The following is a 15,796-nucleotide window of genomic DNA, read 5'->3' as shown; positions in this document are numbered from 1 at the left end:
CATGTCGAAGCTCTAACCTGCTGATCTCATTTAATATTCTCTCTTTTGCATACTTGCTTGGTATGATCAATTGATGCCCCTGCCCCCACAGAAGTTTAACAGATCTCTACCACACACCCACTCAGTCCTCTCTCTCTTGCAGGCAGAAAAATCCTAGACTACTTGCTCCTTACACCCCATAACTGCAGACTTCCCAGTACCTTCAAAAGCTTTTTCTAGTTCTACACCCTTTTGTTTTTCTGTATTCTTTTCAATATGAAGTAGAAGAAGTGGGAGAATCAGACCTGCACTTGAAATTGAAGATGTAAGAACACTAAAAAACGGCAGCGTAAAAACAACCTGTGCTTGTAAAGTTTGTCAGTTTGTATACAATACTGCAGCTGATTAAAACACAAATGAGAAAATTTTTCTATAGCTGACAATCCTAAAGACATAACCATCTGCCTCCATAATTTCTTCAAAAGATTCCATTCTAGACAGTTGCACATCCTTGCTATACTGATAAATATAATCACTTTGATGCAATTACTGCTCATCACCATTACAGTATTTCTTACATTTAAATTAAGCTCACGCAAGAAATTTGGTTCTGAAAAGAAGCACAGATGAGAAGGGATTTTAAAACAAGATATTCCCTGACTTCAATACAAAGTTTACACCCTTAGTTTAACAAGCAAAGATTTATCTAAGAGCAATTACAGCTGAGATGTGCTCTGTTACACATGCTGTGATACATTTTTACATTCTGTTCATCAGTCAATAATTTGTATATGCTTCAAATCCCTAACGCCCTGCATATCAGCACACAGAGCTGTTTGCACTCTGTCTACCTACTGCCCTATAAAGTTACAAGGAACGTGACACGGTCATAAATCGAAGATCCACTGCCAGATAAAGCTACTGCCTTACACACTGAATATCAAACACACTGTATCAGGGGTTTTCCCCCTCAGTAAACAGCACACTATCACCTCTGTGTCAATCCCATTTTTGCAATTTTCAGTTGCTTATCATTTCTTAAAATTATATTTTTGTACAGTGAAGCAGTAATACATATGATGGCGCAGCAAATCTCCTAGAAGGCATCCAGTAATATAACTCCTGCCTGAGAAGGTAGCTTAAAATAGAGACAGTGTGTTGCTCAGATAATTAGCTGACTCCTTATTTCATATCCAGTGCCTAGATTTCTAAACACACACACTGCATGAAATAGTTCTAAAAACAGGCTCTGTGATTACCACACATTACCAGTCTGTTTACTTTCAGCTGAAGTATGTCATCTCTCATTTGACTATTCTGTGTAACAGGAAAGAAAAACTACAGAATGAAGGGGCAGTAAGCTTTTTATTATTATTTCTACTAATATCCAAAGAAAGAAGGTCTTGTATCCCTGAAATGATAAGAACTGAATTACACAGATTTCCAAAACTCCCTGTAGGATTTCAAGGGTTTGCATTGTAAAATTAATCAGTTATTTCCTACCATAGAATACACACACTTGTAATATAATGACCCTGCAGTTGGCCAACAAGTTTATCAGACACTTCATTAATATACCTCGCTCACAGAACAGTCTGAAATATTTGGTAGAGATTTACAGTAATACTGTGGACACAAAGCCAGTGAATAGAAATTCTTTGAAGTTTCTATTTCTTCAGTTAGGTCAGTTTGATTTGATGATGATGTTTGAGAGATACAATATTTATCTAGAAAGCTACAGTTTTGACAACAAAAACAGTATACGGTTTGTAAGGTTAATATCAAAAAAACACTGCTTTTGAAATTGATCTCTGAGTTTCAGTGAACCATTTTTGAAAACTCCTGCTTATACACTTATAACTTGAATATAAAGGATTATTTTATAAAATAAATAACTGCAATACTTACATTCTATTTACTGAAAGTGCAAACTATTAACATACTAAAAACTGTAGCTGTGAACTATACCACACCTTGCCCTGCAGAGCTACTTCTCTGCGCACACCATTGGGTTTTTGCTGATTCACAGGCACCCTCACACTCAAAACTTTGGAATTTAGTTCTTTGCATCTCTGCACACCTTCAAGATGCAAATCTGGAGGCAATGAAGTTGGATGTGTCTGTCTCTGAATGCTTTGTTACACAAGGTTCCCAAGAGAAAGGAGTCCTTTGAAGGCAGAATTCTTCTTGAGTCAGACATTACTAAGTACAGTAGTTCTTAGCTATACATTTTGTCAATTTAATTTATTTAATACCCTCGTCCACCCATGATCTGCTCCATACATGGGTTACTCATTTTCATTCCTCTAAGAAAAAAAAAGCCTCTTTCCACCCCAACCAGTGAAAATCCAAGCCAAATACACATCACTTGATTCCACATCCAATCTATTATCCCACCTCTTCCACAGGACAGGATTGCAGCTGTACCTAAGACCCCATGATATTCCTCCTCCACAGCTCTCATCAACTCTTCCATGTAAAATTCCTTTTCATAGCAAAATGTCTCTAAGGTGGCTTGCTCTTTCTCTGATTGGCTACCAAAAGCAGAAGGCAAGCCTGACAACCAGAGCCACCCCAAAGAAATGGTACAAGTATACATCAAATCCTTCCCCAAGAGCCATACAGATGGAATCCTGTGCTCTCCTACTGCCAAGGTACATCCTGAGAACACAGCACACTCCCACTCACAGGAGGCTGGCATGAGTCAGTCTGGGGAAAAAAGCTCTCCATAGCCAGTGCACAGCAGCCTGCCACACAGAACATTACCACAGAAGTGATTGCTGTCAATTTTTTTTTGAAGTTGTTTCAAGATCAAGAAATGATAAAGGGTAAGGAAGTGGGATATACCAAAGTACAAGGTGGCTGAAGTGTGCATGAAATCAAAGGATAAACAAAAAATGCTTAGGAAGAAGAATTTAAAGAAACAAATGTGAAAATTCAGGGCATGAAAGCAGTGCCAGTCCCACACCAATGCCACCTTCTCACCTCTCCCACGGCCACGTTTCCCGCGGTCTGAAGGCCTGTCTCCTTGACTGTTGTCCACTCCATTCTCTTCAGCTCTAACTGTGGAGAGAGGACAGCTTAAGAGAAGCTTTAGAGACCCGTACATAAGACAATACAGCCATTTGCCTAAGCCAAACACCTCAAAACAAAAGGCAAGCTTTTCAAGTGGGCTGGTCAACAGCGCTCCATCACCCAACCCTTCTTTGAGGCCTCGCTAGAAGCAAGTTATGTTTCCTTTGTACTGGACAATTAGGAAGCAAAATATAAGGAAAAGTCCCTCAGGAGACAAACCTCTACAAGTACTGTATTTTGCAGCCTACACTATTTAACGAGATAAGAAATACAGCTGCCACATTCTGCGTTTCCTAGATAATGCACTGGTTGACAACAGTGGAAATATAACGGAAAAACAGTAACACCAACTCTTCTCCTGTCTGCCCATACTGCATATCTGTACAATCACGGAAACAGATTTCTCCTCTGTATTTAAAGCAGAGGGATGATGACTGGGTGAACATAAGGCACTAGAAAAGCTCTGCATACTAATGGTTTTGTGAGAAAACTCCTGACAAGGTGCTTTGAAATATGGCTGTCTACTTGAAGGACAAAAAAAACCAACAAAACTGACCTCTTGAAACACTCATTGCTGAGACTTTTTACTGCATTCCTCCTAATGACATCAATAAAACCAAGAACATTTACACATAAAGTTAGGAAGAAAATACAAGTATTTGGTAACCATCTGAAATGTCTTTAATTACAGTTTATAAAAACAGACAACCAGCATCTGTCTCTGGTAAAAAAACTTGCCCTTTGCATTCATTTTGATGGACCTAATTTATACTTTTCTAAATCTAGCTCCATGTTTTATTAACATTTTTTTCATCTTGACTGTATACTACAAAAATTCACAATGTCTGTATTGGCATAATAGTTGAATATCTTCCAATTATGAATGAGTTGACTAATATTTTGAATGTATTTCCTGCTTATAAGTTGAAAACTAAACATATTGTACCCATTCTGACTTCTCTATCAGTGTGGCAAACAGTCATTACAGGCAATGAGCACAGGTTTGCAAATGCGGACAAAACTTACCTAAAAAAAATAATATGTATCCGATCATGATCTACTGTGACTCAATCTAACCTGGAAACATCAGTTTGCTTTTGTACAATGTATTATTGCAACTGTAGCAAAGTTTTAAATGTTTCAATTAACAATGAATTTTCTCTGTTGCAGAAACTCACCTTTGGTTGACTTATGTGAGAAATATATTTAGAGATTAATAATCATCCCAGTGTTTTCATTCCCCTTATGAGAAGATGAGAACATCTTCAGGTTCTCCCACTCATAAAAGGAGATGGAGTCAAAGCTGGATAATTTTTTCATTAAAAGAAACAAAAAAGTGTATCAGCTGTGCAGCGACATACTTGCTCTCAAGCAGTCTTACAGAGTCAATTCTAAAACTTACATGAAGTACAGCAATTTGTACAAGATCAATTCATCAAACAAGAACAGAGACTTATATTAAACTGAGTGTTTCTGAGCAAGTACAGACCATCCCAAAACCAAGTCACATAGATCAAGCATACCTGTGGCACAAACAAGTTATGATCCCTTCAACACTGAGCTATAGTCAGATGGACTTTGCGCCATTAAGCACTCGCTTTTAGCTTAGTCAGTTCCAGCTGCAAGAAAAGCATCTCAATCTTTACAAATTAATCCCTGTACGTACACTCTCGTCCACGGCTGCCTCCTCTTCCCCGTCTGTTGGAACTTCCCCGTCCGCGACTCACTTCTCTGTCCCCTCGTTTTTCTCTGTTCTCTTTGTTTTCTGAACCTTCCTTTCCAAGGCTTTTCTTCTTTCCCCCTACAGTCTCCCAAGAAGTCTATTTGGGTAGAATAGAGTTAGATGCAAAAGTCAAAAAGAAGAAGACACCTCTCAATACACACTTTCCACCCCACACCCCTCCAGTTCATGGAAAAAGCCCAGATATTTGCATAATGTCGCATATGCAAACTACACTGATATAAATGGAAACACAGGCTGTATTTTTGCAAAGAGATGAGAAAGAAACATTTTTTTATGTCTTAGGGAATATGAGAATCCTAAATATTTCTGGCTATAACGGACTTTTACTAGTTTAAGGAAGACTATATACTATCATAACACAGAACATCTGCAAAGTAAGCAACTGTTTTCCTCTCAAATAAATCCATAAATCTAGCAAGGGAGCATGAACAAAGCTATCTTTTTCTCCCAGAGAAATAAAAAAAAAACAAAAACCCTTGTAAGTATCACTGAACAAAAGATTGATGAGAATCAGTATCTGGCCTAAGGGGGGGAAAAAAAAACCCAAACCCAAAAATACCCAAAAACAAAACAACAACAAAAAAATCCCCAAAACAACCAAAGCACCAAAAACACAGAAAAGAAAATGTTTCATCCAGGCATACTAGAATTTATGTCCCAGAAGACAGAATGGCAAAACAACAGCCTGAAAAAACTGATGATAAGCCAGACCATCCACTCTTAACAGCTATAGACTACCAAACATAGCAAAACACAGGAAAAGCTATGTCTAAACAAGACACGGGACCAAGGTCCAAACATCAGGCTTCTATTTTTATATTAAACTCAATCTTTAAAATAAATTCAAGGATGTTATCAGCTCCACAGGGGTATCTGTGGGAGTTGAAAATAAAATGACTAAAACACTTGCCAAGAATAGCTCAGCAACTCATATATTATGCAATAGCACGGTTAGTCTATTGAGCCATAGCTGCAAAGCAAGTAAGAAGAATAAAAGGTATTATTTGCAAACCATTAAGATGGCAGAGAGGTTTACATATATGTCCCCATTTCTAGGAGCTTACAGCTCAGGTAAGATATTTAATATCAGAATATTTGCACATACAAATTGATGTGAAGCACTGAAGTATGACATCTGACAGGCACCTGCATCAAACAAAAAAGGTTGTCTATCAGTGATTTTAAGTCCTGTCTCTCAATTTCACCAAAAACAACTCAGCAGCCCTGAGGAGCCAAGACCATGACCAGCTAGCTCAAGCTGCCTAGGAAGCCAGCGCTATGAAGAAAGCAGGTAACAAAGCAATTTACAAACTCAGTGTTACAGACTCTCCTTTGAGAGAATAAGAACAAAGATAATGGTTACTCTCATTTTTTGGCATGGCACTGTTGAGAAAGAAGGCTGAAATCACTTTTCAGTTCTACCTCCAGTACAGAAGACTAAAGCAACTTCAGTAATGCCCAGCCAGCACTAATCAGAGGTACAAAACCAAACACATTTGAACACCACCACCTGATCTGTGAGGCAGAAAGCTGCTCCCCCCAGTAAGTACCACATGGCTTCACTTACCACATCCAGTGCAACTGAAATGAAACATTCCTAGTGCTTCACATACCTCACAGGAGGAAAAACAGTCTGTAGAGTTCAGAACGCACTAATTCACTGATGGGCTTGTTGCCAAAACATCTTTGACCATTTCAGGAAATACCCAAAACTGCGTAAGGCTGCAAAGCTGAAGAGGAAGCAACCTCTTCTGAGTGACAGCTAAAGTAACTTAGGAAGGATCAGAAAAAAGATGACTATGAAGCCATCAGATCCATGCTTTCCCATAATACAATTTTGAGGAAAGCCTTGAGGATGCATGTCCTTTAAGATAAAGGATGGTGCTACCTCTGAGAATGGGGATCTACCACAAACCATTGAAGCTGTCTCTCTTTGTAAGGGAGGTAACTGATTACAATTTCAGCTGACAATGCCTGAGACAACCCAAATAACAGTCATGGGCCTGACCTTTAAAAATCAGAAATAACAGAATAATTAACAGAATAGTTCTTGTTGGCCTGTTCTTACATGAAAAGTATAAAAATCTGAAAGGTCTCTTTTGTTGTATCCTCGAAGGTTTAATAAGTCAAACATGGCTGAGCATAAAATATATGAAAGTTAAATGAATATAAATCTTAGGGTAAGAAACGTATCTTCTCTACTCATCCACAAGCCTCTAACTACCCCAAGCCAGACTGCTACAACTGCTGCAATAATGAAGTCTTTACAGAGACTAAGTCACACATTTACAGCTTGTAGATCACAGCTTTAAGCCCCAAAAGCAAACAAAAATAGACTAAGATAAAACTGGCTGAGTACCAAATAAACTATAAATACACATTTTAGCTTTCCTTGCTCTTCTAGTTCCTTCAGTTGAAGGGATACATCTTTCAAGTGAAGTTTAAAAAAACTTCAAGTGCATCCAAGCAGAGTGAGACTAGAAAAAAAGAGATTTGGAAATTTGCATTCAGAATTTGTAGTACCTCAGCTTACAACTTCACATCAAATCCATGGTTAAACTGTTCTCAAGTAAACAAATCCTTCCAACTGGAGGCCCACAAACATTCAAAAATAAATTTCTTAACACTCATCAATTAATACTCCTTCCTCCTTGACTCCTTCAAGTTCTTTGTATTTGTTTGTAAGCTGCATTTTGTCTACAGGGAGCAGTGGGTTAAGAAGGACTTGTCAAAAAAGCAGAACATATCAGTATCACTTGTATTTGATAAATGAGTTCAGAAAACTTTTTCTATGTCATGATCAGTTACAACAAATTGTTCAAGTAAGAAAGGACTTAATATTTTCCATCAACCAGAAAACCACTTTCAACTAAAAAATGGCAAATACGAGAAGTATGAGAGAACATAGCACATTACCCAGATAGATCTAATTAAGATGAAATGCTCTCTTCTACTCCCAGCTTGTCAATAACATATACTTCTGTTTTTACAAGACTCAACTCTAATAAAAAATGAAAAGGGGATAGAAAAGAAAGTCCCCTCAGTCAGAACAGTGTGTGTCCCAGATTAAGGGTGTGTGAGGGGTGAGTTTCCTCATTAACAATAAGCCAGAGTACACATCCTGACAAATCACAGGAAATACTGAGTGTTCAGCATCAAAAAAGGAAGTCCAGGTTACTTTTCCAACTTAGATGAGATAGAATCTAATTTAAGGACAAGCTATAAGAAATCCCTTCAGCAAAAACTTCAACTGCAGTACAACATATTTTCTTAATATCTCTTAGGATAAAATTTCACTGTGAAACCTTTTAAGCAATATTATTTGTTGCTGTATATACACAGTTTAGTCTCCTCTTCCTGTTTTTCAATTAAGCCATGCAAATGAGCAACACAGTTAAAGGAGCAACTATTTGCTGCATCCTTTTCTGCCATAACTAGCATTATTAATACAATTTGCAGATGTGGACACCACCTACAACTTCAATACCAGCAACCCACACCTACAGAACTTGCAAAACTTCAAATATCTGCCTGCTCCTAGGTTTACAAAGATTGACCTTTGTGATGGTCTCAGGCCTCAGAATTGTGGAGGATCTACACAGTAACTACAAAACCTGCAGCAAGAAACAAGCCCGTGTCTGAAGCAGCACTGAGTTCTGCTGCAGAGTTAAAACTGCTGTATATAAATAAAAACATAGGAACTCTGCGATAGACCAGCTGAACACCCACAACATTTTCCAGATTCAGCCTTCTCCAAGGTATCCATGCAGTAGAGAGGCTGCCCCAGTTTCAATTTCCTCCAAAAGAAATTTAATGGAAATTAAAAACTTCCAAAACATGACTTTTCTAAGATACTTCTAGAAGCTAAAAAACATAGCAAACAGAAGGAGTAGTTTAACATGGAAGTAAAACCTTACCGTGTCTGAACTTCCTTCCAGCAATATGTTGATTGCTCTGTTCACATCCCCATTACAATCATGTAGTGCCACTATGCATTCATCCTGGTTTTTCCCCGTCACCTCCATAAGCTGGCAGTAAAAGTCAGACATGTTAAAATATCTAAATTACCATCAGAAGAAAGTAAGAGCTAGTATGGCCACAAATTACAACAAAGTGCATAGCTACCACTGCAGAGTAAACTAATATCCTGAGAAAAGTAACCTGCATTTTGCACATCTGCTTGGGATTCAGACAATAGAGAGGAAGAAGCACAAATTAATTGGTAATCAAGGAAGTACTATTTCATGCTTTTTTGTTCTTTATGCTTGCAGCAGATGTTGCCAGATAAAGCAGTATATGAGTGTAAAGCTGAAAAGGAACACAATAGTTTCAGTATCACTATCTCCTTCTCCATCAAATGTGCCCCTCTTTGTCCCAGTGTGAAAAAAGACATACAGCAAGACATGGCAGAGAACAGATCACCTGGAAAACCATCCAGATTATTTTTCAGACAGACTAGCGCCCTTGATCCATTTCAGCATAAGGCCACACCAGAGTCACAAGCTGATTAAGGAGACCTAGTTCTGAATTATGCTCCTTGAACTCCTGGTGTATATCCTGAAGACTGTGGGACAGAAATAATCTGTCACGGGGTATTCAGCAAGTTCATCCAAAGAATAAAACTATATGAGCTGGAAATACATATGTAGAAGGTAAAACATATTCTATGCAGAACCTAATTCATCTCCTTTCCACCAGCACAGCTACAAACACTGTTGGTGAGAGTCCTTTGGCTTCATGAAGTACAAGACTTCATTCTCAGCACAGCAAAAAAACTAGTTTGCAACAACAAAAAGTATTTAATAATGCTTCAGAGGAAGTTTTAGAGATGAAAGGAAACCAAGAAATTTACTCCTCCACTGCATTTATGCACTCAAGCTAATTCTTCCCTCCTGGGTGTACTCCCAGGCTCCTCATGAATTGTGATGCTACCACTAGGACAAAATCACCAATAGCCACAGTAGAACAGAGACCCATATTGTCAGGACTGCTTGAATTCATGGTCTCAGCTCTAACTAGGGAATGAAAGCTTGATTAACTAACACCTAACACTTCACAACAGAGGAAAAGGTGTGAGATTTCATTTATACATTGTAATTCTATCATTTTAATGCATACACAGATCTGTGAGGTCAGATTATTTTTTAAAATAAAATCTTGATTCACCTTTAAGCTCTCATTAGATTTATACTTTTCCTAAAAAACTTCCAAGCTCAGTTTACACAGGTGACATTTTTTCTCACATGCACGTACATGTGGACAAACTGAATGCATTCTTCATTCTGAGAATCATTAATCATCAGGACCATACTAGAAAGATACAGAGGAAGAGACATCAGCACAAATGAGCTTTGGCTGAAGAGTTTGTCTACAAAGGAAAGTACACTGATATAACTACGCAGTCAGAGCTGTATTACCACAAAATTTCTTGTAAACAGACTTTACAGTGCAGTAAAAGCACCTTTTCCTAATCAAACTTATGTCCTTCTGAAAAAAAAATTTCATCTAACCCAGAAACAGATGCTCTAGCTCCAAAATCTACGCCAGCTCTAGACCATTTAATTGTGGGGCAAAAAAACTTGTACCAAAAGAAACATACTTGTTTCACTTTATCTTCAAAATCTGCGTCATTCTTATCGTAGATCATCTGAGCAAGGCGAATCTGTTCTGCTGTTGCCTGAAGAAAGATAATATCCAATGAAGTACACAAAAGGTAACTATACTTTTTAGAAGTATATCTTAGTGTCCCTGTTTTTTTCTTACGGGTTCTCAAAAAAGAACATACACATCAAGCACAGAGATGCTATGGGGAAGGGATCAATATCTTGTCTATTCCCATTTACAGTTTTAAATGTTATTTGTGATAGAAGTAATTTCAACACATTCTAAGCTATTTGAAACACAGTTAGAGATCACTGCACTGACTATAATAATATAGAAGGACGAGGGAATGCTAGCCGATGTTTTAGCATTAATGTTTTTAATTTTATTTAGGATCTACTACTCCAGAGTTAAGAGCTTTATTGTAACAAACTGGCAATAGAATGTCTAAATCAACCAAATCTCTGATGATCCCCGCTCACATCACCATCCACACTTCTCCCAACAACAACCTGACTCTGTACTTTCATGAGTACTTAAAAAGACTTGAGTCATGTCTAAAGACTTTCCCCATGAACAGCTGTACTGTTTTCTTTTTTTTACAAGCAAGTACTGGTCTCTGAAAATTGGTAAAGGAACTTGCTATTGATGAAGTATCTGGTGCTTCTGCAACATTTCTGGACAAAAATGCACACTGGCAACTTGCACAAAAGCTGAGAGACTGAAAGAGATGCAGTCAAGTACAATAAGTCCAAACACACTATGGCTACCCCTGAGAGAAAATCAACTGTAACACAGATGTCACATCACACATGTCACTCTTCCTAGTGTGGCATCTGCAGGCTATGAACTGCACTCCGAAGAAAATACCTAAGAACAGTGTGCACTACAAGATCCCGGATCTCGTTTGACTTCTGCTCAAAGGGAAGAGTCTACTGTCGCACATAGAGAAAGCTGATACTAAAGAGAGCTAGGACCCATGATGTGGCTGCTAAACCTGCAGAGGTTCTTCTTCATTGAGTGGGACCAGCTCATCTACTGGAATTTTTGACAGAAAGGATTCACTCTGGGCAGCTGTATGAATCTCACCTTTTACCATCCCACTTCACAGAATACACACATGAAATTCTGTGTCCGACAAGGTCAGACCTAATCACGGTCAGAACGCTTGGCATTTGGAGTTTACCACAAATGCAAGCTCTAGAGGAGGTCACCAAGCATAAATGCCGAGAAGAGTCTAAAAATTACTCCAACATGCACCACCAACTGCTTATTTGCTGCAAAGTTACTGCAGCTGTCCCAGTTCCTTGAGGGAAGTAACATCTGTGCTCAGAGACAACAATACAAGAAAATTATCATTTGCAACTGAGTTACATACTCTGATTACTTCACCTTTTCAGCATGTCATGCTGACAGCCTCATAGGTCACCCCACTGCATAACAGGGGGAGGGCCTGCTCTGCAACTCCCCAGTTCTTTCCACAGAAGTCTCCCTGTCAGTGTGGTGCTCTGAGCACAGGAGCTTGCTCATGTTAAGAGCTCAGCAGACAGCAGAGCCAAAGTGTCTGCTGGTTTCAGGAATTTAAGTCTTGTTGATCCATCTTCTCACTCTCATTACAGACTCCCACAGGCACACTGCGACTTTTAAGCAAATGAAGAGATTTTCTTTGAAGATATCCAGAGCAAAAACATTCAGACAATATAACTTCTGTGAAGACATGATGGAATATTTTACCAAAAATCAGGAATCCACTATGATTTATCTTTTCTGTAAACAAATGTTTTCTTCAAACCCACATGTTAGAAAACAAAAACAAATCAATTTTAAAAAATTACAAATACATGACAGCATCTTCAGTTTCCCTGTGTAAGCAGAGAGCTTAGAAACTTGCAGATGCAATACCATGTTTATGCCAGTGGATTATACCCAGATGGAACTGAGGATGCAGAAGGAAAAAAAATCAACAACAAAAGCCACAAGATGACTACATAAACATGAAACCAGTGTTACAAAAAAATCTTGGCCTTTTCTCCAGCAAGTGGTGGTTCTTTATTTTTAAGGCACCATTGTTAGAACAGATGCTATAGTATTCTAACCAAAAGTATAATTAAGTTTTAATTGTGACTAAGAAAATAGTAGTATCTTAGGACAGCCTGAATTTTACTCAACCTTACGAGACATAATACCTTTTCAGTATAAGAGTGAAAGAAATTTTAAACTAGAAACTTCAAACTACCAGAAAACAGAAGTGTGCAAAACAAGATTAAGTGACAGTAGCAGACTTAGATCCTACAATAAAATGGCACACTTATGATCCAGAAGCAATGCAAAAGAAGCATGATATAATTTGTTAAATAATTTAAATGATGATCAATGTGATACTATGACAGTGGAATCTTCATTTGGGAAAACAGCAATATTCTATATTCAGAAAAATGAATCAGTGGTGATTAAACAGGTAAATCCACAGGCTGCTGCTGATCCACGAAGACTAAGCAGAAAGGTCCATGTGATATCTCAACAATAAAATATATGGTGCATTAAAATGTAACTGCTGTGTATGAAATAACCACCTTTTCCCTGTAGTGATCAAACCAGTACCTATTTTGCAAAAGGTAGAATAAATGGACAACATCCAGAAATAGGCCTTAATGCCTATTAAAAATCAATGAATCCTGTAGTTTGGAAAGGTCCTCCAGTGATACACCATGGCCATACTCACGGTAATTTTTTTTCCCTTTTAACAGCAGGAATTACCAGTATTCCAGCTTGTGCCGCTTTCTTTCTGAGGAGAGTTGGTTTCTACCTTTCCTATACCCTTTCATGAGGTACCTGAATAGAAGACACACTTGCCTTGCCTTATTAGGGCTGAAGAAATCCAGATCCCTGAGCAATACCTCATAAGTTCTGTGTTTCAATCTAACAACCATCTTTGCAGCTTTTCACTGGACTTGCTCCGATTTGCCTATGTCTGTCCTGTGCCAGGGAACCCAACCAGGCAAAGCACTCCAGTGTTGTCTTGCAAAATGTTGGAAAAGGGGAAGCCACCACTTCTGCCAGGCTGCTCACTATACTCCTGCAGCCTTGTTTCAAAATAAAACCAAATTCAACTCATCTGTTGAAAATCAATTTCTAAATCCACACATTAGCATAATCACCACTATGTCAAGTGCTGCAACTCAAAAAGATGACAAGGGTTTGAGGTCAGATGATTAATACCGTGCAAAATAGACCAAGAGGGTCTCCATATTGAAGACCAGTCCAAAAAAACCAAGAGAAGGCAGTATTTCCCTGTAGAGCACCTCTAGATTAAAACACACTCTGCCAGCAAAGAACTGAGACTGTTTTTGAATGGAGGCAAATTTTGAGATGTATCTGGCAAGAGAATACTGAGTTGCCAGAAGCAGAAACATTCTGCACACTTTGAATCCAGACAAGCACACAACTACTGCTGCCAAGAATCAGTGGCAGGTGGGTGAAACTTAATTTCTGTCTAAAACAGATAGTGAAAATTTTAGTCTGCTAGTGGATGACCATGGTTCACTGTACAAGACTTGTGACTTGCAGAGACATGCATCTAATGAAGTTTCTCCCACCCATGCACATTTCTCTCTTGACCAGCAATCTTCTATCATCAGCAGATTAGCAGATGGAAGAGCCGACATCTGAGGACTTTGAGGACACAGGACAAAAATCCTGAGAAAGGCATAGAATTCCTCACTATTAGGAGACATTGCTGAAGAACACAACACTCATTTAAAGACAACACAGACAGAGAACTTAACGCTGTCCTGCATAACTCAGTAACTAAAGCAAGTAATCAAGCATAATCTTCCAAAATAAATCATGTATTTCCATCCCATCTTTTTCAGTTTTTACTGACTCAGGGAAGAAACTGGTATCATCACATTCTCACTTTCAAGTCAAAGAAGTTGATACAGTAGCACATACCTGTACTACTTGTTTCTGTGGTTGTGTTGGCTGTGTGGCTGCAATTTGCATTTTGTCCCGAGTGCCCCGGGTACGTTCACTGCCCACCGAAGTCATCATATACAGTATATACAAAACAATGTATGTACAAAATACAAAATCTGAAAGAAAAAAAAAAAGAGCATGAGTTAAGTTGGATACTGATTCAATAATGAAATAACTTAAGTGTAGTAGTTTGAACGGCTTTTACTAGTGATTCTATGCAGAGACTCATGAGAAAGCAGCTTTAATACCTACTTTTGGATTTACTGCAGGTTTTTTTCACTCAAGGGGGAAATGCAGCGAATAGAACGTCTTTTATCAGCTGTCTGGGATCTGTGTCAATTTGTACTTCTAAATCTCACAGCTTTTCCCAGTTATTTAACATACAGACTTTTCTACTGGCTACTCTGATAAAGTTCTAGCTCCAGCTACATCACACAAACTTCTTTAATACCTGCTGTCTAGTTTTCATGCCTGGAATTTAACTGCTCTCGTACCCACTCAGAACACTACACAAAAATCATATTCATAAATTAAACAGTTCCTCTTTTCTCTACTATCAAAACTGCTTTTCCTACACATACATGGAGGTCATGGCCAATCCTATCACCCTTACTTTAAACATACTGCGGGGCTGTAGGAAACCCCAAAGGAAACCCCAAATCCCAACCCACCCCCCCCGCCCCATTCATTGTTACCCCATCTGTGTCTCTCAGCTTCTTTCTTGTTCTCTAGTATTAAAATTAACTTGAAATAAGACATTGTTATTTTCCCTGTTTGTACAGCATTTTAGCACAGGACTAATCAATGAGCATGGTTTATAGTATCTATGTTAACTGGAAACAGACCTTTCAAATGGTTAGAATGCTCATGTTCAGCTGTCTGGTTTCTGTCCCCATAAGGCTAGAATGAATGAATGATCCTGATCATCCCCAAAATTCACACCATGTGTCTGAGACTATTGTCTAAATATTTCTTGTGCTCTGTCAGGCTTGGTGCTGTGATCACTTCCCCAGAGAGCCTGTTCTAGTGCCCAACCACCTCGTGGTTGACAAACTTTTTCCTAATACTGAAAGAAAAGCATCCATGACACAACTTCAGGCTATTCCCTCAGGTCCTGTCACCACCAGTATCTGCCTCTCCTCCCTCTTCTTCCCTTTACAGGGTTATTGTAGACTGCAGTGTGTACTTATCTTCTTCAGGAAGGTAAGTACACACTACAATCCCATGGACTGAGACCTTTTCAACACCCAACTGAATAACTGGCAGTTGCAATTAATGCACATTCAACAATTAAAGCTGCAATGAGATGCTTCAGTTTTAACACCAATTCTTGATGCTCCAGAGCTTCATCTACAATCAAAAGAACAGTTAACTACATTATCACCTAAATCTCTACTTTAGAAATACATTCTTGTTGGTCAA

At 38.5% G+C, this 15,796-nt stretch overlaps 1 protein-coding gene across 50 annotated transcripts in view; it reads right to left on the bottom strand.

Annotated features, from left to right (window-relative positions):
- Positions 1-15,796, bottom strand: part of UBAP2 (ubiquitin associated protein 2) — a 126,184-nt gene that overhangs the window by 89,420 nt on the left and 20,968 nt on the right. For 46 of the 50 annotated variants that reach the window (XM_086869479.1, XM_086869491.1, XM_086869481.1 and 43 more), the window contains exons 2-6: positions 14,351-14,490; positions 10,398-10,475; positions 8,716-8,826; positions 4,721-4,874; positions 2,965-3,042 (exon numbers count right to left, since the gene is read on the bottom strand). In XM_086869479.1, the coding sequence (XP_086725605.1) occupies positions 2,965-3,042; positions 4,721-4,874; positions 8,716-8,826; positions 10,398-10,475; positions 14,351-14,449 (520 nt within the window). In that variant the 5' untranslated portion in view covers positions 14,450-14,490. Of the gene's footprint in view, positions 1-2,964; positions 3,043-4,720; positions 4,875-5,903; positions 5,945-8,715; positions 8,827-10,397; positions 10,476-14,350; positions 14,491-15,796 lie in introns of all 50 variants that reach the window. The other 4 variants (XM_086869514.1, XM_086869515.1, XM_086869518.1 and 1 more) reach the window with 1 other exon arrangement.

Source organism: Cyanistes caeruleus, chromosome Z (assembly GCF_971803275.1).
Source record: "Cyanistes caeruleus chromosome Z, bCyaCae1.hap1.1, whole genome shotgun sequence".
NCBI lineage: Eukaryota > Metazoa > Chordata > Aves > Passeriformes > Paridae > Cyanistes > Cyanistes caeruleus.
This window is presented reverse-complemented; position numbering and strand designations above follow the sequence as displayed.